This window comes from Coenobita brevimanus, chromosome 40, assembly GCF_032717465.1.
Source record: "Coenobita brevimanus isolate Jiangsu-jjx chromosome 40, ASM3271746v2, whole genome shotgun sequence".
NCBI lineage: Eukaryota > Metazoa > Arthropoda > Malacostraca > Decapoda > Coenobitidae > Coenobita > Coenobita brevimanus.
In genome coordinates this window covers 57,137,322-57,163,393 of record NC_136993.1, presented here as the reverse complement: position 1 = coordinate 57,163,393, position 26,072 = coordinate 57,137,322, and the positions used below count along the sequence as shown (strand labels likewise).

Sequence of the window (26,072 nt, the reverse complement as noted above, 5' to 3'; positions counted from 1 at the left end):
GGTGGCCGCAGACAAAACGCCTCCAAGTTGCTCAGTCACCCACCATTTGACTACCCTCCCCCCAACTCACCAACCCCTCCCTCATATACCTCTCAACTCCATCCCTCTACCTCATTCTCGGTCTACCCCTCCCTCTCCCTCCCTCCACCTCACCTATATACTCCCTCTCCCTCCCTCCACCTCACCTATATACTCCCTCTTAGTCAGTCTTTCATTCTCCATTCTCTTCACATGTCCAAACCACCTCAGTGTATTTCTCCTAATCTTCTCAACCACATCCACATCCACCCCACAACGTTCCTTCACTTCTTCATCCATCAGCCTGTCCCTCCACGTCACTCCACATGCTCCTATCAAGTAGCTCATTTCCACTGCTCTAACTCTTGACTTGTTCCCCTCTTGCAAGGTCCACGCCTCGCCTCCATACGTCAGGGTAGGGATCACAATACTATCATGCAGTGACTTCTTAACTTCCATACTCACCTCCCTATTTCTCATCACTGCTTTCAGTGTACCAACAACCTTCCTTCCCTGCTGTACCCTTTCATGCACTTCATCCCTCAAAGTTCCATCCTTACTCATCACACTACCCAAGTACTTGAATGCACTCACATTCTCCATATCCTCACCATCGAACCTCACTGCACACTCTGTGACTTCATTCCTCTCAAACACCATAACTTTACATTCGTTTACATTAACTTTCAGATTCCTCCTCCTACACTCTGTCCCAAATTCATTCACCAAACCTTGCAACTCCCATTCATCTTCACTCAACAATACTGTATCATCAGCAAACAGCAATACCGGAATCTTCCAAATCTCACCCTCATTCATTAGAGCCACCCCCACTTCCACTGCCCTACCTCGGACCTCCTTTACAACCCCATCCATGTATATGTTAAACAACCATGGAGACATCACACAACCCTGTTTCAGTCCCACATTGAGATCAAAGAACTCACTCAGGTCACCATCCACTCGCACCGTAGCCCTAGCTCCCTCGTACATACTCTTCACAGCACTCAACAATTTCCCCTCCACTCCATGTATTCTTAATACCTTCCACATACCTTGCCTATCTATTCTGTCATAAGCTTTCTCCAAGTCCATGAAGGCAGCATACGCTTTCCTTCCCTTCTCTAGATACTTCTTCACTAAACATCTTAGAACAAATATCTGAGCTACACACCCTTTTCCCTTCCTAAATCCCCCTTGTTCTTCTCCAACTAGCTCCTCTGTCATATGCCTAACCCTATCAATGAGTATTCTACCATATATTTTACCAGTCACACTAAGAAGGCAAATACTGTACAGTAATTAATTCGCATTTTATAATATAAAATATTATTTTATCAATTCAGCCATCAATTCATATCAATTCATTGATATCAATTCCAGTTCAGTTCATTTTTTTTTTTCTCAATTCCAATCCACTTCCAATTCACTGTTTTAAAATCATTTCCAATGCAATTCCAATTCAATTCATAATTGACCCCAGCCCTGATGTTGACATTGAACTGGCTTACATAACATACAATAAAATAGTCAGATACAATACAGAATACCCATAACAAATTTAGAGACTACAGAAAGCCTCCCCAGGTAAAAAAAAAAAAAAAAGAGAGTATGTCTACAAAATAAGAGATGTTCAGTGGTTGGTATGGGAAACTTGTGGGGCGCATATTATTGAATACATGAGGGCTGTGACATTCGACTCATTATATCACACTATTGACGATTTTATCCATTTAGGATGAGCAGAGGATCATTTAGAGTGCAAATGATAATAGTAACTTTTATGAACATCAGTTTTACTCTACCTTAGCAACCTGCAGATGATTTGGAATCTTGAGAAGTAACCTGTCATTTGGAAATTTATTATCTCCAATCCACTTCTACAGATACATCATTCGTGAAGAGCCAAGCAGAATTTGGGGTATGGAGAAAAATGGTTCTTTCGACGGAATGATGGGCAGCCTGGAGAGAGAGGAGTCAGACATGTGCACCGTCACTGCTCCTTCGCCTTTGAGGCTAAGAGTGGCTGACTTTAACGCTGGTTACCCACCTGATATGATGACAGTGATTTCGCTGAAGCCTTCACTGCTTCCTCAACACCTGGCGTTTGTTCGGCCGTTTGAAAGTATGTAGACTAGGCCATGGCCGTCTTAATACTCGTTTTACCTGTTCAGTAGTGACTGCCCATGTGACCTGATGATTGTGATCTCCCTAAAGCCTACATTGCATTCCAGAGTCTTGTTATTTGTCAAACCGTTTGTAAGTAGGTACAGTAAAATATTGTGGCGCTAACATTCATTTCATACACCAGGTCTTAATTTAATCAACAGTTGTTACCTATCCTCTGTTATGACTTTAGCTTGCTTAATCCTAATCTGCTTCGTCAGCCCCTTGCACTTCTATATAGTGACGAATTTTGTAGCTATGATATTTATAGTATCTTAAGAGTATCTTATTATCATTAGGATACGGATCTCAGGCTGGAAGGGTTAGCTATTCCTTACAGTTATCATTTCATTACTGGGTGTTCTTCTAAGGTAAATGGAATCACGTGGTAGGAATAGAATAAAAGTCATCGGAGTCAAATAGCAACTAAAAATATCATGTCGAAATTCTTGCAGTTGAGGTGTGGGTTGGGGTGTTGTTGGGTGTGTTGGTGTGGGGAGTGACACTGTGGGTGCTGCAGCGGGCGTGGGTATTGGCGGTAGGTGGGCGTGACGTCCAGTTCAGCATGGCCCTCCTGTACGGCTGGGGCGCCCTTCTGGAGGAGCCGCCATCAGATCCCTCCATCAACGTCTCTGGACAGGTATTGGAGCAACAATTTTATTAACAAATGCAAAAAAGAAGATAAATAATAATATTGCTTTCAACTAGTGTAATAATAAGGTGCAGGTTTGGGTGATGTCTCTAATGAAAAAGATTGATCTATAATTATTATGAAAATTTTGGGGTGATTTTTTTGGTGCTAATCACAGAGGAAAGCTTTGACGTGGTAGCATGGATATGAGAGCAGCTCCTCTGTGTGGTTATGCAAATGTTTCATAGCTTGCTACCTATTCCTCGAAAGGAAAATGGTTGACTGCATGAAAAGAGCAACTTAATCCTGCAGTTCACCTCGTTGATGTTTAGATGAATCTGGGGTTGCAACAATAACAGTAAAAATATCTACAACTACTACTACTTCTACAGTACAAGTACATGTGCATGTACAGATGCTGGTGGGGTGGTGGCTGGTGTTTTGCCTGGTGATACTCACAGGGTTCAAGTCAACACTCATCTCTCATCTCACCGTCCAGAGAAAATCAAAGCCAATGGAGACAATGGAGGACTTGGTGAAGGCTGATGGCTGGAGATGGGGCATGGAACCCTGGCTCCTAACTGGAGCAATCTATGAATATTTCTCCAAGCACACTGACCCAGTGGTGCAAACGATATTTAAGGAAATTGAGGTAAGTGTGCTCTCCAATGATTGGGATAACTCTAGAAATATGCAGAAGCTTAGGCAAGTCAATGTTATTCAGCTCAGATTATGTTCCAGGAGCCCGAGACTGGTTCCGTTAATGTTCCAGCATTAAGACAGTTTTACTGCATCCCAATAAGCTATGATATTCAGCCCATAGCAAGTTGTACGAGTCTAAGTAAATAGTGCATTAAGGAGGGGGGATAAATTCAAGTTTAATTTTTACAAAGTTAACATGGTAAGAATAACAGTCAGTACATACTTTCACAAATTTTCACTAATATTCATTTCTTATATATTTTCTGACTTCTTGCAGAAAAGGCTTGCACATTACTCAGAATAACTTCTCTCTCTCTCTCTCTCTCTCTCTCTCTCTCTCTCTCTCTGTTGATAATTGTGTATTTATCAAGTGTTTACTTATTTGTAAAACGTCTTGCACTGAACGAAATTATCCAGTTAAAGACACTCAATCAGAAGTACTCATCGTCATCAAAATTCCTATTTTCAACTACAATGATCTGCTGTCCATTAGGAAACAAACCTGCAGAAATTGTTCGTCCTTATGAAAAACGGACACAGGAATACTAGAAAGATGATTCACTTCGACGTTCACTTGAGTACACTGTCCATGCAAACAGTGAAATTATATGACTGGAGGTCGTAAACAGAGAGAAAAGTCAAATTAACCCATGTGTTATGCTTGGCTGAGTAGATACAAAAATCACTGTCTGATGAATTGCACACAAAATATATTGGGTCAAAATGACACCCCACCTCCAAAAAAGAGACCACATGTTAGGATACTATAAGACTGGGGCCAGTTTCCGTTCTTATCGTTTATATTCTTAGATAACTGAAAACACCATTTATTTGCATTATCAATGAGGTGGAATGATAATGGTGAGGAGTGTGTTCAGCCGAGTCATCCACAAAGCCATATCGTTGACTCCAGGCTGTTGGCAACACTTCAGTGAAAACAGTTAATCTGAAACAGCAGAGGGGAAGAGAAGTATTGATACTGCAGCAATGTGCATTAAATAAGATAATAGATTAGTGAGAGCCCTACGGTGAGAGGATTCAAGTGTCTGGAGGTAAGGGCAAGGACATGACTCATGGATGGTCAAATGGTTAGAGAAGTTAGCTACTGTCAGAATGAACGTGAATTTGATCCCGGGGACACACTTGAATATGAACTGTGCTAAAACTGACCTTACATAACATCCACTTGACCACCAGCATGACATAGATGCACCTCCCGCTAAGACCATAACACCAAACCCATATGACACAACCCTAACATGACTTCAGTAGGGATGGCTGTTGTTAGTGCCAGAGTTGTCATGTGGAAAGGAGTGTGGCAGATAGTAGGGCTGCTGAATCTAAGGAAACGGACTATTTAGTTGAGGCACAGAGTTCCTCCCCCCCACACAAATGGTGCTTAGTGTTCGCCATACTGGGAAAGGTATGAAGGCAGATTCCACAAGACCAATATGACCAATGTACAGTCATAAGAAAAAGTATCGTAACCCCCAGGACTGCTCGATGCTAAACGAACGTTCGCTGGGCTATGTGGGCGGGTCCTTGCTGTTTGCCCCTCCCCTATCTACTGTAGTGTTGCAATATCACAATCCCATTACAAGAGTTGGAAAACGAGCAAGGATGAGCCACCTGGCGGGGAAATATATAGGACGTGTTTGCCTTACTCTGAGCGCCCCACCGGGGATTAATAATGATACTCGGCAGGTTTATTATTTTCCTACTGTTCAACACTTATTATCTATAGATTACAATAAATAAATTATTTTGAATGGTATTAAATTTATAGGTATCGACTGTGTGTGTGTGTGTGTTCTTACCAAATTGTTCTTACCTAATTGTATCTTTACAGGAATGAGTCAAGCTCGTACTGTCCCGTGTCTTAAACCATATTTATCGTACATATCCTTAAATTTGTGAATTGTTTTGGCACACACTATTTCATTCGGTAGTGCATTCCATTGATCAATTGCTCTGTTTGGGAAACTGAATTTCCTTACGTCTTTAGCACCTCTCTTCTTATGCAATTTTTTGCAGTGTCCTCTTGCTGATGCTTCTCCATATGTTAAGTAATCATTTATGTCTATTTTCTCCTTTCCTGATATGCATTTATATAGCATTAGCATGTCACCTCTTTTCCTTCTCTCCTGTAGTGTTGGTAGATTCAGTTTATTTAGTCTTTCTTCGTAGCTTAGGTCCCTTAAGCTTGGTATCCATCTTGTTGCGGCCCTTTGAACTTTTTCAATCTTGTCTATGTGCTTTTTGAGATGAGGACTCTAGACTACTGATGCATATTCCAGGGTTGGTCTAATGAATGATGTTATTATCCTTCTTAGCATGTCTTCATTTATGTATGTGAATGCTATTCTCATATTTGCAAGCAGTGTATACATGTTCCGTACCTTCTCGCTGATGTGGTCAGCCGGAGTTAGTCTGTTATTGATAATCACACCTAGGTGTTTCTCTTTTTCTGATGTGTATAGGGTTTTATTTCCTACCTTATAATCCCAATCAGGTCTTTTTCCACTTTTACCAAACTTGATTACATGACACTTGTCCACATTGAATTCCATTTGCCATGTACTACTCCATTCATGAAGTTTATTTATTTCTTCTTGTAGCTCTTTACAAGAGTCTGTGTTAGTAATGCTCCTTTGTATTTTTGCATCATCTGCAAACATATTCAGATAGCTCTCATTTTTAGTGTTACTGTTTATATCATTTATATACACTAAAAACATGATTGGTGCCAGCACTGAACCCTGTGGTACTCCACTAGTCACTTCTTTCCATGATGAGTAGTTTCCTCTTAGTACTGTCCTCATTTCTCTTTTTATGAGAAAGTCTTGCATCCAACAAACACAGTTTGCCTCGAATTCCTCCTTGATGGTACAGTTTCCATAAAAGTCTTTGGTGTGGTACTGTGTCAAAAGCTTTCTTGAAATCTAAATAGATACTGTCCACCCATCCTTCCCTTTCCTGTATCGTGTTTGTTACTCTGTCAGAGTAGCTCAACAGATTAGTAACACATGATTTTCCTTTTCTGAAACCAAACTGTCTTTCTGTTATCATACTGTGTTCTTCTAGATGATTTACCCAAGCTTTTCTTATAAGTTTTTCTAATACCTTGCTTACAACACTGGTCAGTGATACTGGTCGGTAGTTGAGTGGATTTTGTCTATTTCCTTTCTTGAATAAGGGGACAATATTTGCTTTTTTCCAAATATCAGGTAGTTTACCTTGACTCAAGGATTTCTTGAAAATTAAAAATACAGTAATGGTTTACTTAACTCCTTTGCACATTCTTGTAATACCCAACATGAAATTTCATCAGGACCACTTGCTTTTCCTCTGTCTAATCTACTTAACTCCTCCTGTATTACTTTTTCTGCTATTTGTATATCTGGTAGTATGTGTGGACATGCGTGTTCCACATAGTCCCTCTCAAAATTTTTTTCTTCTGTAAAAACTAATTGGAAATTCTTAATTAGTGCTTCACAAATATCTTTCTCTTGTGTATAAGTGATTCCCTCGTCCGTAATGGATTGTATTATATCTTTTACTTTAGTTTTGCTTCTGATATAGCTGTAAAACAGCTTTCGTTGATCACTACTTTTATTTATTATATCCTCCTCAAACTGTTTTTGGGCTTCCCTCCTTATTCTTGTGCAGTCGTTTCTTGCCTGTTTGTAATTATTATACGCCCTTTCACTATTGTGTCTTCTGTATCTATTCCACAACAAATCTCTTCTTTCTTTTGATTTTTTACATCCTGTATTGAACCATTTCTGTATTTTCTTATCTGCTTCTTTGTGCTGTGGGATGTACTTCTGGACTCTTATTTCATAAAATTCACAAAATTTTTTATATACAGCATTTAAATCTTGTCCTCTAAGCTCATTTTCCCAATCAACTTCTAAGAAATACTTCTTTAGGTCTTGATAATTTCCCTTTTTATAGTTTAGGCTCTTTTTGAACTATCATTGTTGTTTACTATGTCATATGCTATCCTGAAGTTATAATTTAGTACTGCATGATCGCTTTTGCCGATTGGAGGGTGATATATTAAACTGTCAATATCATTTTCTTGCCTTGTAAATATTAGATCTAGCACTGAAGGTACATCAAGTCCTCTTTTTCTGGTGGTTTCCCTCACATGTTGCGTTAAGAAAAACTCTTGTATGAGATCCAGGAGCTTTTGGTCCCAACAGCTTTCTTGGCTATTTATATATATCTAGAGTATTCCAATTTATATTTGTATTGAAGTCCCCAGTTAGTATAATTCTTTCCGATTTCTCTTCCATTTTATGTAGCAATGATCTTTCACTCTGAATTGTACTCTCTGCCAGGTCCTCATTTTCGTCTCTTTCCCATGTGTTTGATCTGGGTGGCATGTACAAATTGGCTACAATTACTTTACCTTCAGATGTGTCGATCTCTACTGCGATCAGTTCTACTTGTGATGGTATATCTAGTTTTATTTCCTTGACTTTTAGGTTTTTCTTAGTTAATATTATAATTCCTCCTCCTTTTTTAAAATATCTGTCTCTTCTCCATATATTGTATTCCTCTAAGTTTAGTATGTCATTTGATATCCTTGGTATTAATTTGGTTTCAGTTAGGCATATTATTTGTGGTTCATTTTCTCTGACATAATCATTCATCTCTAGTAATTTAGATACCATTCCATCCACATTTGAGTACATCAACTTTATCATTTTGTTTATATACTTGTCATGACATGGTTCTACTACCTTCCTCCTTTTTCTTCCATCCTGTTTGTGTACCACTTTCGTACCTGCAATCCTATTACTTTGTAAAAAAAAAATTTCTTCTTCTCTTCTGATCTTCCCTCATTTTTTGTTTTTGCTTCCTCTCTTTTCTCTTTCAGTAATTCCAGTTCCTCTTGTGTTAGGCATCTTTTTATCCATACATTTTTGAACTCCTCTTTTTCCTTAAGATTCTTTGCATTTTTTAGTATCTCTTCCACAGTGTTTACACTCTGGAAAGTCACCTTTAGAGGTCTTGTCTTGCTTTTCTCGTATTTCCCTAACCTTTTGTGTTCCTCTATGTCTTTACTACAGATTTCCTCTGATACTTCTTTCAGTAAGCTCATTACATTTGCCATTTCCTTTTTGTCTCTTGTGATCTTGTTTTTAACTTCTTCCTCTTCTATACCAGTGATTATTATTGATTTGTTTATCTCTACTGAATCTCTGACTAACTTTGGATTGTTTTGGATTATTCTTTTCACCTCCTTTTTAATGCTTTTTTCCTCCACCCTTGTTTCCAGGTCTTTCTTTACTTTCACCATTTCAGCATACGTGGTTTCTACATCATTTTTGTATCTTTGCATAGCTTCATTCACTTGTGTTATCTTCTCAATATCACTGTTCTGGTCAATAAGACTGCTAACTTGCCTAATTGTCTCTGTGTCATTTTTGAACTCTTCCATAACACTCTCGTGATTGACTACTGTACTTGCCATTTCACTCATTTTCTTCCTAAGTGTACTCAATTCCACTGTTAGTTCACTGATGGTTGTGTCTTTCTTATTGGCCTCCCTTCCTAGTTTTTCTATTTCTTCCTTTTGCAAGTGCATCTGCTTCTTTATTTCATCAATTTCATTTTTGAAAGCCATTTCTAGTTTGTTTACATGTTCAACCAGTCTATTGTGGGTCTCTACTTCAACCAGTTCTTGGTAGAAATCATCATTTTGCTTTTTACCTTTATCCCTTTTCTTTTCCAAATTTGTTTTACTGAAGTATGTATCCATTTTGCAATACTTAAAGTGCAAAGCATGTACTTACAATCTCCGTGTTGTTGTAGTCTAAACAAACCTCAGAGATGACTCAGCGTATTCTTTCGTCTTGGTTCTATTTCCTGTTTTTACAAGTCTTGTTTAAACTTATTATTTTTTTCCTTTTAATAATGAACAATCATTTAGTCTAACCTGGTGCTGAGCTTGACTCATACAAAGATACTATTTAGGTAAAGCCACTGGCCATGATGATTTGGTACGGAGCGCCGGTGTCACACGTCCGCCTAGATTGAATCCCTATGTGTGTGTGTGTGTGTGTGTGTGTGTGTGTTTAATGATAGTCTAGCAGGGGTGCACGAGTTCATTTCTTTGCTTTAGATGGGTGGTTAAATGCTTCAGATGGATGCTTCAGATGTCTAGAGGCTGTTTTGGAAGCAGGGGGTGGGTAAATAAAATATTAAAGGAATGAGACTGAATATGTATTATTATTTTCCTTCTACTCAACATTTATTATTTGTAGAAAGCATTAGGTATCATTATTATACTGAAAATTACTAGGTTGGCTCGTATCGGCTGAAGTACTATCATACGTCTGGCATGGATGCACATACTCATTGCCCATCTGCATGTGTGTTGCCGGGTCGGTCATATTTTTATTTAATGTCTTCGGTGCCGGATAATAAAACATATTGTCTCTATGCACAGAGGCCAAACGATCTAATTAGCTTTTATTACCTCTAGCACAAATTCTAATATCTGTGTCTCACATATCCGACATGGACGGGCTTGAGGTACAAACTTTCCTGTCCCATCATTCCACAACACTTTCTCGTTGTGTCATAGTGCATAGCTCTGAAGGGTAACAATAGTTTTTCTTATGGCTGTACGTATGATATATGCCTTGTAGCAGTGGGGGACAGATGAAATGATGCAATCTGGAGAACTTAATTAAAACATGACAGTTAGAGAAGGTGAAGTGACGAAACAAAGCCCTTGTCCCAATCTTCTTTGTGAAAAACAGAAAAAAAAATAATTAGATAGCATTGAAAATATAACGTGGGGTCATATTATAAGTTTATTTCAAGTTCGTAATAATTTTCTACAGCGACTGCTTATGCACGCTACAGTTCAGTTTCCTCTAATGTATTTAAGATGGAATTACAGAAGAAAATTCAAAGAAACATGTGCTACAAAACCTCATACTTCACCTACTGGAGAATAAGCTATATACCTCACCAAAACTAGTGTTCGATAAAAGCCATTCTTTTAAGACATGATGGCATTCCTAATGGTGGACTATATTACAGGTGATTGGGGCAGACGAGGCGCTGAAAAAAGTGCGTCATGGCAGGTTCGCACTGATACACTTCAATAACTACATCAACATCATTGTGGCCTCCCGCTACACTGACAAACAAGGTCGCACACCCTACTACATCAGCAAGAAGACATTTCCCATCCTGGCCACATTTGGATGGGGCTTTAGGTGAAGTGTTTATACTTGTCCATTTCAGTGTAATGACATCTCTTTTTGTGCAATCTAATTGGTACCTCAGGACGAGTTTCATTGTGAGGGGCCCACACGTCGCTACATTGGCAGGAAAATCTCTGTTAAGGATATACTGTATTTGCCCGTGGGTTTGAGTCAGAGTGGAAATGGTAATTACTGCAGCTAATGACAGATGATTGTATTGAAGTGTAAGACAGAGACGTCAGACAGTGCTTAATAATGTTGAGTTGCCACTTCTTTATGAGTGGTATCTCATGTTGAAAATATTGCCTTGTGGACAGACTCATTGTCATCATCATCATCATCATCATTTTCTGTAGGTTCAGTACAGGACAAAGGCCTATCTCATCATCTCTACTCTGAGATGCGAGTATTGGCTGTTGGCCATCTCCATTAAAACAGAGTAAATTGACGAATTTCGTATCACCATTTGCTTTGTGTATGCCTTTTCATCTAACTGCATTTCATGAGTTGCGGTTGAATTTCCCTGGCTGCCCATCTGCTGTTTGCTTTAAGAAGAACATGGCCTGACCACACACACACACACACACACACACACACACACACATATATATATATATATATATATATATATATATATATATACATATATACCCTCTCAGGCACAGTCACTCGAATCACGTTGCATGTGGTTTGGTAGAAAGAAGCACAGTCACGCGAATCACGTTCCGAAGCAGAAAAAACGCCATCAAAAGAAAAGTTTTTGGCTGATTTGCGTCAAATTTTGGTGCGTTCTAGTGTGTGCATCTCTCTTCCAAGGTAAGCATTTGGCAACACTGTGACTGCTCTGATGAGACAATGCGTAGCAGAAATTTCCCAGTATCTCATGACCAGCCGGGCAGGAGAGTAGCGCAGCTGTCAGTGCCCCTTTAAACCCACCATTTTCCCCCCTCCCACCCGATGCAGAAGCCATTATTGAAATATTGTGATTGTACAGTGTTTTTTACTATAATCTGAAGTGATTGTGTCTATGGAACATAGATATATTGTCTGTAAATCATTGGGGCCCGTTATGAGCCGTTAAGTCTACAGGCTAGAGCATGGTTTGTTATAACGGGGTTTCCACTCTGCTTCACCCTGCCCGAAAATTATGTGAGTATTTTACCTTTATATAGTGAAGCCAATACTTATATTTGTGAAACATATAGTGCCTGGATTGGTGAAATAACTGACCTACCATAGCAGGCATTATGCACACCATAGAGATATGCAACAGTAGCTAAGGAAACAGGCGGTCATGTACTCCATGGAGTCGGGAATAATAGAGGAGGTTGGGATGGAATCATGTGATAGTGTTTTATGTTGATGTGGTTTAGTGTGAAATATACATATAGAATAGTGCAGTGAGTGTTCACAGAGAAATATTTCATGCATTAACTGACTTAGCTAAAACATAGTGCAAGTGTCAGAGACAAGAAACATGCCACAGCCGCATATACAAACGTATGTCGTGCAACGAATGTTCGTGGAGAAATCTATTGTGTGCATCACATGTGTTTTAGGCAAATGTATCGCAAGGAGAAAAAATATGCCACAGCCACAGACACACACACACTCACCCCCCCCACACACACACTCATCCATACACGCACACGCTCACACGCTACATAACTCATCCTCTAGCTACTGCCAGCATCTCAACACCTCTGGAGGAAGTGAGTAAACTATATTTTGTTGATCTGTATATTGACCTATTTGTATAGTTCAATATTTTTTACACAAATAAGTAACGTTTTTTACATACACACATATGAGATGGAAGAAAGTTCAGGTTCAGTATCAGTACCTAGCAAAAAGACTAGTGGTCATGTCGAGTTTCTGAGAGCACTATCAAAACCCATATGATATATTACGTGTATGCTTCGAGTAAAAAGAGAAAATAATAAAACGTAACGAGTGAAAATATGTAGGCTTGGGTGAGGCAAGGAAAGAATTATTTTTATCTCGCGTGTGGGTGAGGAGGAGTATTCTGCGTTTGTCGTGCAATTACTCCCAAACTATTGGACTTATCGATTTCCCATAAGAACCATGATAAAGAGCAGTAAATTCTATGTATGTTCAGTATCAAAATATAAGCCTTTGGGAGCATTTTTTTTTTATAGGAAAAGGCGGGGGAACAGACTTTGTTTTTTTCCTTGCTTGAAGTAAAAGTCGAAAGCACTTGGAGGAATTGTGACTCTCGATTTTTGTAATAGGTGATTCTTGAGTCTGTATTAATATTTTGATAATTGAATAGCATTAGGAGTTAAAGATGAATACAGGGAGTTGATCTTGATTTATTATCTTCAGAGAAAATCTTAAATTGAGTAGTGTATGTATTACAGAGACTACATATACTAAGTAAGTCTAGTTGGACCCCTCTTCTTGTTCACTCTCTCCATTACCTGTCGGTTCTATAGCTAGCCTCCTTCTGAGCTCTGCTTCCTAAATTCTGGTGTAGCAGGGGTCGTGTCACGTGTGTTACACTTGTTGGAATGTTCTAGAAACCTGTGTGTGAGTATGTGTGTGTATGGTCACTAGGCATTGTTCGTATGCTTATCTCACTGACACACTACCTATATCATCCCCTGACTTGCTGCTTCCAGTGTATTATCAACATTTCCTCACTTACACTTGCAAGCTCATTTCCCATTCCCAGGCTTGCCTGGTGCTCTGTCTATCTATCTATCTATCTATCATGTTTTCTGTAATTAATTGTCTTTATAATATGGAGTCCTAACATTGCTCGGTCACGCGCTGGAGGTCCTCCGACTGTAATTATCATTGACATATGCTAATCTATTAGTACATAATATTGATTATATTATTGTATACATATACTGTTCATAGAAAATTGCAATGATCTAGTAATATTGCATTTTAAACAAGTTGTATACATATTTGAATGTGTACTAAAGTTAACCCGCCCCGTCCCGACGACGTATGGGTACGTCACCACGATTTGCATTTGCCAGTCCCGGCGACGTACCAGTACGTCGTGCAATTGCAAGGTACCTAATTTGCACAATTTTCAATTTTTGCATGTGATTTTTCGTATGTATACACGGGACACCTTCCTCTATTCCCGTACACGATACCAAGCAGGGACAATGCCTTACACTGCATAACCTCCCCCCTCCCCCCCTCATGCCATTGTCTTGGCAAAGGACCTGTTACCAGTGACCTGGCTAGTAAAGTTATTCAGGGCCAGAGTGATTCCCCAATCGATGACAATGTGGAGGACAATGTTTACATAGCATTAGAAGAAGAAACAGCCAGAAATAATGATCAGGTAGTGTGGCATAAATAGGTCAGGTATGGTGATTAGTTAGTGAGTGAAACAATGCTTATAATGCCTTTATTACTGCTTGAAAACCAATATACTGTCATACTACATATACATTCGTACCAAGTAAATAAATAAATACCGTTTATGAGTGGATAAAATAGTTACCCTCCCATAGAACTCGTTTTCTTTGGTGCCAGCATGTTAGAAAACCCACTCAGGTAAGGAGGAACTCCTACCTGGATTGGGCACTTTAAACCTCAGGTGAGCGATTTCTCTATGAATTTTCGATGTTTCTCACCAAAAGCGAAGGTTTTAGCCAAAAAAAAAAAATTCGAAAATACCTCGAGACTGGGGGATGTCGGAGGTGCGGAAAACCTCGGGACGTGACGGGTTAAACTATTTAACAGTAATACAGTATGTACAGTCGGGGAAGAAAGAAGCTGGACACAATTGGCGGCCTCTGGCAACAACTCCTATAGTAAACACGTAGGTGGTAGCGGATATTCATGAATGAAGGGGTAACGTTTGTATCGAAGTGTGTGATTGGTCGGCACACCACCGTCTGTCATTGCCATGTAGTCAAATATTGGAGAGGGTTTTGAGTATGAATACGCTATGTGGTAGATATAATAGATATTCACGCTGTGTCATAGGACATATAATATCTTAATTTGACAGTTGATTAGCTGTATTGATTAATGTCACCCATATTTAAGGCACTGTGCAGCTGAAAGTATTTGTGGAGTCAAAGGCATCTGTCTTCAGAGTTGGTTCATTATGAGACTGAAGCCTCAGATCCTTGAATAAATCATAATTATTACCAAGCGCAATACATAATTTATTGGCGAGTTCGTTTGTATGGTTCATTAACGAATATGTCATTGAAATACAACGTTGGTTCTGATAATCTTTATTACTTTGCTACGTTCTGAGTCCATGAACGTGGACAGAGCTTCATTGAGCACCATCCCTTACCGTGCTGGGGGTGGGAGGAACCGTGAACACACGCACGATTTATTAGTTTCTTCATTCAACTGCTAATGAAAAACTACTATGCAATTGCTAAACAAATGTTTGCTCCGTCCATGATAACAAGAGACTGCTCCCTGATAAGACAGATACCTCTGATATTGAAAACATTCCTTTTAGGTGATGTCCATCACACGTTTTCCCTCTCGAGTTGAGGTGGTGAGTTGGTAGGGTGAAGTATGGCCTTTTCAACGGCACTTCTGTCGCGATTGTTTCGCCCTACAACCTCTCTACCGAACTAGCCTCACATGAGCATCCCCTCCAAGCTAGCCTCACACAAGCACTTTCCTCTGGCATTCTCTTCCCTCACCTAGCCCAACCTTTCACATTAGCAACATGTCAAGATGATTCCTAACATCCAGTTCAGTCACAGAGCATGGCATGGTTTGCGTGCATGTTTCGGTGTTTATAGGTATGTGTGATTAGTTATAACTGAAATATAAGAAACCATGTTATGATATTTTTAATTGGAACCTTTTTGTCATATTCGGACCAGCACAGATTTACAGGTGAATAAACTTCCCCTTTACCATACTGATGAATCCAAATGAAGGCCAACAAGTGAACTGTAGCTACATGATGGATTAAAGCAGGTCATTAGACTATAATCCGAGATATATCGCACCATAACAAATCGGAAACCAATGTTGTAATAATTAAGGTAGAGGACGATTCCAAAGTTCGTGCAGAGGGCTGATGACTCAGCACCATAACTGTGTGGAGTATTTAAAAATCTGTTGTTTCGTGTTATCCGCATCATTCCCTGCAATCTACTGCTCGACGTTTATCACAATATCAATCCAACTGGTGTAGGAAGGCAATAATTCCTAATAATTACTCGTGCGTATCCTTTTTATTCTTCTACTGCTCCTGTTCTGTCCTCGGATACAAGGTGAATGCACACCCCTTCAGTCTCTTGACTTGCTAGCTTCATATTACCTCAATCTATTATGGTATGAAAAGAATGTGACCTATCATGAGTGAAGCACAATAAATGTTGTAGGACCCATAGACGTCATTTTCATGAACATAATTAAAAGAATCACACATAAGGCAATGCGATGATGTTAAAATCAATAGTTACAAGAATATAAGCTAAACACAGAAGTCAAGTGTAATACTGCAGCTCATTACTGCATCACTGGAAATACTCGTTTGTTGGTAACCTTATCCTTATCACCTTTATTCTTTGCCAGTCCTTACTGAAGGCGGATTGTTCCAAGGTATCAGCAAAATCGTCTACCGTTAAGCATATCAGTATTATTAAACCTTTTGCTAGTTCAGTTGTAAGCTTATGAATATATTATGGAGAAGATGCTTCGAATGTAAAGGTTTTTGCATGCTATATTATACGAGTGAAAAGGAATTTACTGTCATCCGTGTGTGGCACTTGTACTCAATGCATCACAAATTTAATTTTTATTTGGAAAGACATTGTGTGTGCTAAATGGAATTACCGTAATTTCAGTAACATGCTCAAGCTTACGTCACCTTTCATTTAGTGCTTAGGGCTTTACCGCACGTGACTAGTAATTACCAGCGAGATAGCAAACATGGCATTGTTTTCAATTTGTCTGTCTGTGTGTGTATCTGTTAGCATGATAACTTTGCAACCGCTCAAAATACCATCACAAAATTATACAGGTGTGTAATAGGGATGAAAATCTCCTACGAGTTCGGAATTGGAGAAATTAAGTCAAGGTCCGTGGGTCTGTTAGCACGATAACTTCGCAATCCCTCAGGATATCATAAAAAAAAAATACAGGTGTGTAATAAGGATGAAAATCTCCTACGAGTTCGAAATTGGTGGTAGTAGGTCAAGGTCAAGGTCATATTCCGAGCCGGGGTAGATATGTATAGGCTCGCGGATGGTGTGATTCCCCCTTACCGGCGGCCACTTGTTTACTCTAGCACCAAACACATCACAGGAAGAAAACTCGCAGCAAAAGAGTTAACCATAAATATGCAAGGATGCCCTATAAAGGAACTAGAATCGTGTAGCATTAGTTAGTATAAAACGCTGACATACTCATCAGGTCTTTTGAGTTAATTATATTATGTGTATAAATGGTATCACCTGATAACATGTAACCTATGAGTGTGGACATCTTCACTAACTTGAAAAAGCACTCACCATAAAATTAGTTAATTTGAATCTCCTTGATTTGAACTGTGGGGCAAAAGATCATTACTTAACGTGCAAATTCTGTGACTGAACTGGATGTTAGGAATCATCTTGACATGTTGCTAATGTGAAAGGTTGGGCTAAGTGAGGGAAGAGAATGCCGGAGGAAAGTGCTTGTGTGAGGCTAGCTTGGAGGGGATGCTCATGTGAGGCTAGTTCGGTAGAGAGGTTGTAGGGCGAAATAATCGCGACAGAAGTGCCGTTGAAAAGGCCATACTTCACCCTACCAACTCACCACCTCAACTCGAGAGGGAAAACGTGTGATGGACATCACCTAAAAGGAATGTTTTCAATATCAGAGGTATCTGTCTTATCAGGGAGCAGTCTCTTGTTATCATGGACGGAGCAAACATTTGTTTAGCAATTGCATAGTAGTTTTTCATTAGCAGTTGAATGAAGAAACTAATAAATCGTGCGTGTGTTCACGGTTCCTCCCACCCCCAGCACGGTAAGGGATGGTGCTCAATGAAGCTCTGTCCACGTTCATGGACTCAGAACGTAGCAAAGTAATAAAGATTATCAGAACCAACGTTGTATTTCAATGACATATTCGTTAATGAACCATACAAAAGAACTCGCCAATAAATTATGTATTGCGCTTGGTAATAATTATGATTTATTCAAGGATCTGAGGCTTCGGTCTCATAATGAACCAACTCTGAAGACAGATGCCTTTGACTCCACAAATTCTTTCAGCTGCACAGTGCCTTAAATATGAGTGACATTAATCAATACAGCTAATCAACTGTCAAATTAAGATATTATATGTCCTATGACACAGCGTGAATATCTATTATATCTACCACATAGCGTATTCATACTCAAAACCCTCTCCAATATTTGACTACATGGCAATGACAGACGGTGGTGTGCCGACCAATCACACACTTCGATACAAACGTTACCCCTTCATTCATGAATATCCGCTACCACCTACGTGTTTACTATAGGAGTTGTTGCCAGAGGCCGCCAATTGTGTCCAGCTTCTTTCTTCCCCGACTGTACATGGGTTATTGTGGTGAAATGCATACATGTAAGAAAAAAAAAAAGTTTAAAATTAAGATTATGGTAAGAATTATTAATATTTCATTTAAAGATAATGCAACTGGTATGCCATATTTCTATATCATGGGTCATTCTTCTTTGTATATATATATATATATATATATATATATATATATATATATATATATATATATATAAAATTAGTACTATATACAAAATATGTTCACTTCATTCAGGGGGGTTAACTTGGATGTTAACTCTACCCCCACTAAATAATGACTCCAAATTTGCAATTCTTGCATGCATTCTGTGCATTGCGAACAGCATTACTGCCAATACAATGCAAAAGACTATAAAGACAGTAGGTGTTGGGCTATACACATAATATGCGTTGAACTTACTCAAACTCCAATCTTCCCAGGGCTTCATTGTTTCATTGATCAGTTGCATAGTTTCAGACTTAGATGAAGTCAACTTAATACTTGTGCTCATGTTTAAGTCCATATCAGGCAGTGGGTGGAAATGTTTGTGTGTATGATTGAGGATGGCGTAGTGATTGATGGTGGATAAAGTGGACATGGATGGTGTAAATACCGCACAGTAGTCTGGTGCTATGTATAATCCTGAGGCTGAAGTATGAGATGGTGGTATATCTGGACAGACTATGTAAACTGATGTTATGAGTGAAATAAAGAAACTGTGAGTGTCTGATGCGTTGATGGTGTACAAGCTTATCTGGATCAAAAGTGAAGTTGCAGTGATTATGAATATTGTTATTTCTGATGATAGCCATTTCACAAGGGACTGTATCGGTAGGCTGAAACGTGAAAATGTACGCAGGACAAAGATGAACAGCATGTAAGGATGTGCGGCACTTTCGTTCAACCATTGATTCACTTGCGAAAGTGACAGTGTTCCGTCTCTTGGAGACCATGATGAGTTCGGTGTCTGTGTTGATGTTGATGATGATCAAAGTGTTATTATTTTTTAGAAGGGAAGAGGTGTATTTGGTACACTGTGAACAGGTCTTCAGTTTTGAATGGTACATGAACTACTACTGATGTTGGTGTTAGTGTTGCTTCTAAATATGAATAATATTGCATGAATTCCCTACTTTGGAACAAGGGCTTCAATTTATGTTTATATATGCCTTGACTAAATTATCTGACGTAGCTCATGAACTGGGAGAAACTCAATTGTGATCTTCCCATCACCAGCATTCGAAATTCCTTGCATAAGTGCCCTGTAACGAACTCTAGTGTTGTCTAATTGTAGTAGAACTGTGTCAATATGTTCTGTCATGATGGAGAAGTGTTGGAAAAGTGTTATGTTACCTTCCAAATCATTTATTTTGTCTACACTTTCGAGAGCTATGTTTTCTGCCTTTTTCAGATTTTTCACAATTGTCTTCATTGCTGAGTTATGTCCTGTGATGAATTTATCTTGGTATGTTAGTACCTGAGCTATTTTATTAAATTTGGTGTTTATTTCTTTAAGGTCATCCTCTGTAACCAATCCAAAGATGTTCCCAAGAACTGCGTCACCCAGGTCGAACAAACCGCTTTTGGCAAGTACGTGTGATGTTCTTGTAGCTCAGTACCTCCGTTCCATAAGATGGGAGATCTTGGATCATGATGAGCATAGTTGACTTAGCCTGTTCTATTTTCCATTTCGCTAACTTCACTATTTCATTCACTTCCTTTGTGATATATGCTTGTGAAACATAGCCTCCTATCATGAAGTCCAGGGTTTGCATTGGTTTCGCGATATTTTCTAGATAAGAAGGCAATTCATACCAGTAATCCAGACTTATTTCAGTACTCATGACGTCTTTTACGATTGAAGTCGTGGCCGATGGAGCTATGAGGCATCTTTGTCGTACTATGTGTTGGGGGTCTAAGTGCGCATATCCTCTTGCTATGTAGAGAAGAATCCATAGCATAAGTCCCTTCATCGCTACCTACCGACAAAAAAAAAAAAAAAAATCTATTAATTTCCTAATATGGTCATGCTGTGGTCGATGATAGTGATGATGTGCGTTACGGTTGATTATTTCATTTTTAGAAGGAGTTTAAATCGATATTTAATTCTCGTAAATGATGTACTGTAGATTTTATTGGAACCGTTGCACCTATGTTTGATTGTTTGGTATATGACCTTAATTTATTTTTGTAATTATTGTTGTTTTCTTGCTTGGTTTCTTGAGTTATGTTCGCCTGTTCGGTTGTATCCGATGCTGAATAATTATTGGATAGTTCCCTTGAAACTCGTGTTAAATGGTCAATATGAACTTGTTTCTCTTCGCCACTAGACAGTGACTTAATTAAAACTTTGTTTCCTTTTATGTTAATTACTCTGTATGGGCCCTCAAATTTTGGGGATAATTTATTGTCTCTTGTATGAATGATACCATAAACAATGTCTCCTAAGCTGATATGTGAATCTCTTGCCTTCTTGTTAAATGCCTGCGTCATTTCTTCCTTCGACATCGTTAATTGTTTTTTTACTCTTTTGTGTATGTCCTGGAATTCACGTAAACGGAGTTTAGAGTAATCATCGTAATTGTATATTGGCAGACTGTCACTTTCTAGGAGCTCATATGGTAGTTTTTTATCTATCCCCTATATAATGAAATATGGTGTGTCGCCTATGGATTTATTTATAGATCCATTAATTGAGGCTTCTACTCTGGGAATCCAATCATCCCAGCTTGCATAATTTTCACTGAGAATGTGTCGTAGCACATCTAATACTTTTTTGTTTTGTCTCTCTACTAACCCATTAGATGCTGGGTGATAGGCTAAAACGTTAACCTTTTTGATGTTGAATTGTTTACATATTTTTTGTAAGATCTCAGAATTAAATTCTCCTCCATTATCACTTATTAGTACCTTTGGGCTAGTAAAGCGACATATTACATTATCTGTTATTGCCTTTGCTACTGTCTCTGCTGTTTTATCTTTAATTGGAGCTAAAATGACATAACGGGAAAAATTATCCGTTGCTACGAATAGGTATTGCTTATTATTGTATGATAATGGCACCTTGAGTAAATCAACAGCGACAACGTCCCATGGTTGATGTGGTACAGGGTAATTACTCATCGGTGCAGGTGTGACTGGGTATCCTTTGTGTTTTGCACATGATTCGCATCTGTCTATATGATTGTTTATATCTTTTCGTAATGAAGGCCAGTAATATAACAGCTGGGCTTGTTTGAATGTCTTATCCTTTCCATGATGTCCTGCATGTGGGCTATCGTGTATCGTTCGTAATACTTGGGGTATCATGTCATTAGGTACTACCAACTGGTTAGTATTTCTTTGGCGTTTTGGTTGTTTCGGGTTGATCTTGTATAAAGTATTATTGACTATTGTGAATTGTTCGAGAGGTACATGCAGTTTGGGTAATTGTATGTCATCTCCACTTCCTAACTTGTATATAACTTTAGACCATATTGGGTCAAATCTTTGTGCATTTACGATATCATTGTGGTTTGGGATATTTCCTTTCAGATTTAATGCCGCGACCTGAATTGTGTTAGGGTTCCTAGATAATGCGTCAGCTACTATGTTCATTTTACCTTGTATATAATGAATTAGTACATTGTAGTTTTCAACTGTACATTTCCATCTTGTTCTCCTCCCAGAGAGGAGTTTTTCTTTAAACATACCCACTAGTGGTTTAAGTTCGGTGAATAAGTGTATTTCGTAACCATGTACCAAATCTCGAAACTTTTGTAATGCAAAAACCACTCCAAGTGCCTCTAAGTCTGTAGTGCAATAATTTTTCTCTGCACCTTTTGTTTGTCTGCTGGCAAATGCAATTGGTTGATTCTTTCCTCTTTTATCTTCCTGCATCAGTACAGCCCCTAATCCTTTAACTGATGCGTCTGTACAGATAATAAATGATTTTGTGAAATTCGGATATGCCAAACAAGGTGCATTTGTTAGTTTAATTTTTAGATTGTTAAATGCCTTTTTTTGTTCTTCTTCCCATTGGAATATAGCATCTTTTTTGAGTAGTTAGAATAGAGGAAAGGCTATTTGAGAGAACTGTGGTACGAATGACCTATAGTACCCAGCTAGACCTAAAAATTGTCTATATTCGTCAGTCGTAGTGTGTTCAGGAAAATCTCTCACTGCCTGTATTTTTGTCATCAGTGGTGTGAATACCATTAGAACTTAATTTGTGGCCTAAGAAATTTATTTCCTTAAAGCAAAATTTGCATTTAGAAAGCTTAATTTTTAAACCAGCATCACCAAGCTTTTGTAAGATTAAGTCTAATTTCTTGAGATGATCTGTAATATTTTTCGTTGCGATTATAATATTGTCAAGATAAACAAATACTCTTTGTCCTAAAATTCCGGACAATACGTAATTCATAAGACACTGGAATGTGCTTGGGGCTGTCCTCAGTCCCATCGGCATCCTTGTATATTGGTAATGTCCTCTATTTGTGGAAAAGGCAGTGTATATACGTGACTCCTCTTCAACCGGTACTTGGTAATAGCCATTTAGTAGATCGATTGTAGAAAATACATTTTTTTCCGGTCCAATATATTCTGCAGAACGTCGCTTAGCAATGGCATGGGAAATCGGTCTGGGATTGTGTGATTGTTTAGTTTACGGTAATCTACTACCGCAGGCATTTCTCCATTTCGTTTGGGCACGAAGAATAATGGGGCATTCCACGGGGAGACTGAAGGTTCAATAATTCCAAGTTTTAACATTTCATCGACATACTGATTTGCAAGTGTACCTTGAGAGTGTGGGATGCGGTAGGCTGGTACGAAAATTGGTGGTGTTTCTGGGTGCACATTAATCTTGTGATTAATCAGGTTAGTACGCCCAGATTGTTCTCCGGGTAATGCTACAGTGTCCCTGTTTGTTTCCAGCAGGGTTAACATATCATTTTCTTCATCAAATTCACCTGAGTTAATTAAATTCTCTTATGCTTTCTCTATCCATAGATTTTCTCTCACTTGTCACTCCAGCTATAACTATTTCCTTCACAGGGGCGGGACATTTTTCAATATTAACTATGCAAGTCCCCTTTTTCAATTGAACTTTCCCATTTATGTGATTAATTATGAATATCTGAGTTTGCCCTTCGTCGTTCATCTGACATAATGCGTTTTCTACTGACAATCCCTTTACTTTACATAATTCTTCTAAGACAAGAACAGTACTGTTCTGTAATTTGCTCTTTAGGGTAACTTTCATATAGGAATTAGGTGGTATAACTATATCGTTGGTGAGATGGCAGGAAAAACTGATAAATCAGTACTGTTACCTGGGTCTATAATTATGGAGGCTGGGACTGGTGGTGTGAGTGGATCTATACATTCATCTGTTTGTGTATGTTTGTTTAAGCTTTTAATATTACCAATTCTTTTTGGATCTCATTTACTAATCGGTGAGGGCTCTGATGGTATTTCCTCTATGAATTCATTGTCAAAGTCTATTCCATTCATTTGTGGGAGTAAAGTTATGTTTTCTGCTCTCATGCATCTTAAGCCCAGTAACATATGAGCTTTAACTGCTAAGTTTTCAACGATATAGAAAAATTCAGAGAATGGTCTTGTAGTCTCAAACTGATATTTAACCTTATCATACCTTTTACTGAATTTTTTTTTTCCATCTACCATATATAAATCTAAATCAGCTTCTTCCAGAAAAGTTACTTTCTTCTTATTTTTAAAAATTCTATTTATTTCTTCTTGTTTTATTAAGTTTACTGGAAAGCCTGTGTCTAAAAATAAGGAAACGTTTTGATCCTCACATACAGCTGGTATCAAGATACACTCATTTCCCAACATGACTCCTATGTGAATTTTAGACTTCCTTTTCTTTATGTTTGTTCGTTTTTTGTCATGACTTGGTCTTCCCCCGATTTGAACATAGACACAATTTTTTTCTACTGTTTTGCAGTCACTAGTCCAGTGCCCTTGGCATCTATGATGCCTACAGTAAGGACCAAATCCTTGTGTCTTTTGTCTATCCTCTTTTGTTTTGATAAAGCATTCATTCCTTGTGTGTCCTGGTTTTGCACAATAATGACATAGAATGGACCTATCTCTTGACTGTGACCTATGAGGTGACTTTCCATATGTAGTGTTGTTTATGGCGCGAGATCTGCTCGGGTTGCGCAAAACTTATGAAACTGCCTGTAGCCTGGTGTTTGTGATCGAACCCTCAACACGTTTAGTTGTTTGCTCTGCCTACTTTCGGGTCGCGATCGATTTTGTTCTCTGTTTGGGGTCGGTGTGAATGTTTTCACAGCTGATACTGTCTCAGGTACTCTCATTCTCCTAGAATGTGCGTGTGTGTCGATCATCCCTGCTTTGTTCCACTGCATCTCTACCTCGTTCATTAAGTCTAGTAAGCACATGCCTGGGATGTACGTGATCGTCTTGGCGATCTTTAGGGTCCTATCAGGTAATTTACACAAGGCAGCTACATAACCAATGATGGCCACGACGAGGTCTGGGGACATCTTTCCATCATCTGTTATCCAATATGAGTTTTCCAAAGTGACTAATAATGTTCTTTTGATTGTGGAGACATCAGCAGTTATTTCACTGAGCACATGGTTTGTGGTGTGCTCCCTTACAAGATCTACAATATTATGTAATTCTGGAATTATACCCGGCAAGAAGTTCATACCTCCAGAAAATTTCTTCAAAAATTCAGTTTTAAATTCATCATATGTCCCAGCTTTGAGGAGCTTATCTGATCTTAGTAAATTGCTTGCTGGACATCTTTCCCGGCTTATGCAAGATGAAAAAATGGCAATTTTGTCTTGTTCATCTAGGATGTGTCGTTTGATAAAGATTTGTTCGCACTGATTGACCAATGAAATTATGTCAGTACGATCTTTTTCTGTGCCGGAGAATTTTGGGGCAGTTTTATTTTCATGGTAAACATAAACATGAGGTGGGGATGATTGATCCGCGTTATTTGTTACGTTATTCATTTTCACTGTTTGCTCTGTTAATTTAACTTGGACTTGTTTATCGTTGTGTGAGGGGATGGTGGAAAATGATTTGCCTGCACATTGAACTGTATCAAGTATTTTTTCATTGGTATGCAAGGCAGAAACTAAGTCCTCCCTTGCTACGTCAGAGGGGGTTTGCCACTCATCATCTAGAACTGATATATTTGTTTCTTGATCTTTAGTTTGTGTTGAGTTTTGTATAATGGGTGTGTTGCCTTGGTGCTCTCCTAATTGTGGATCCGGTGTTGGAGCCAATTGTGTTTCATCTGGTATTAACGTGGGTGGTGGCAAAAATATCCGTCATTAAGGTATGGTGTTATGAAATACGCCTTTTGTTTATGTCCTAACTAAATAGATGAGTAAATGAGTTGTAATAAATGACAGATAGTGAGTGTATAAGTGTATATATAGAAATAAATAAAGGAGTTGAATATACCTAATTTTAGCACTGAGAAGAAATGAGTAAGTATAATTTCACCCACTTGATACAGATCGGAGAGCCGTGTCGATGCAACTGTCGATCTCGGAAGAAAAATGCAGGGTTGATTGAAGATCTCTTGATAATTCTAGGGCTGTGTTGATGGACGATATTACTTAGGGAATTCCATGGCCTGGTGCATGTGGTGGTTAACAGCTGTAGTCAGAGGCAAACCTCAGCATAGAACGTCGAATTTCCAACTCAATACTGTGGAAATAAATGAGTATGAGTAGGAGCTATGTGAATAATGAGTAATGAGTAGTGGGTGAGAAGTGCCTGGTGTCAGTCACACGTTGATTGG

General features: G+C 38.7%; 1 protein-coding gene across 1 annotated transcript in view; it reads left to right on the top strand.

Moving 5' to 3' along the window:
* LOC145397129 (ionotropic receptor 21a-like) overlaps positions 1-26,072 on the top strand; it is a 75,311-nt gene that overhangs the window by 34,310 nt on the left and 14,929 nt on the right. The window contains exons 8-11 of the mRNA XM_080270328.1: positions 1,905-2,143; positions 2,640-2,824; positions 3,231-3,467; positions 10,583-10,761. Of these exons, the coding sequence (XP_080126454.1) occupies positions 1,905-2,143; positions 2,640-2,824; positions 3,231-3,467; positions 10,583-10,761 (840 nt within the window). The remainder of the gene's footprint in view (positions 1-1,904; positions 2,144-2,639; positions 2,825-3,230; positions 3,468-10,582; positions 10,762-26,072) is intronic.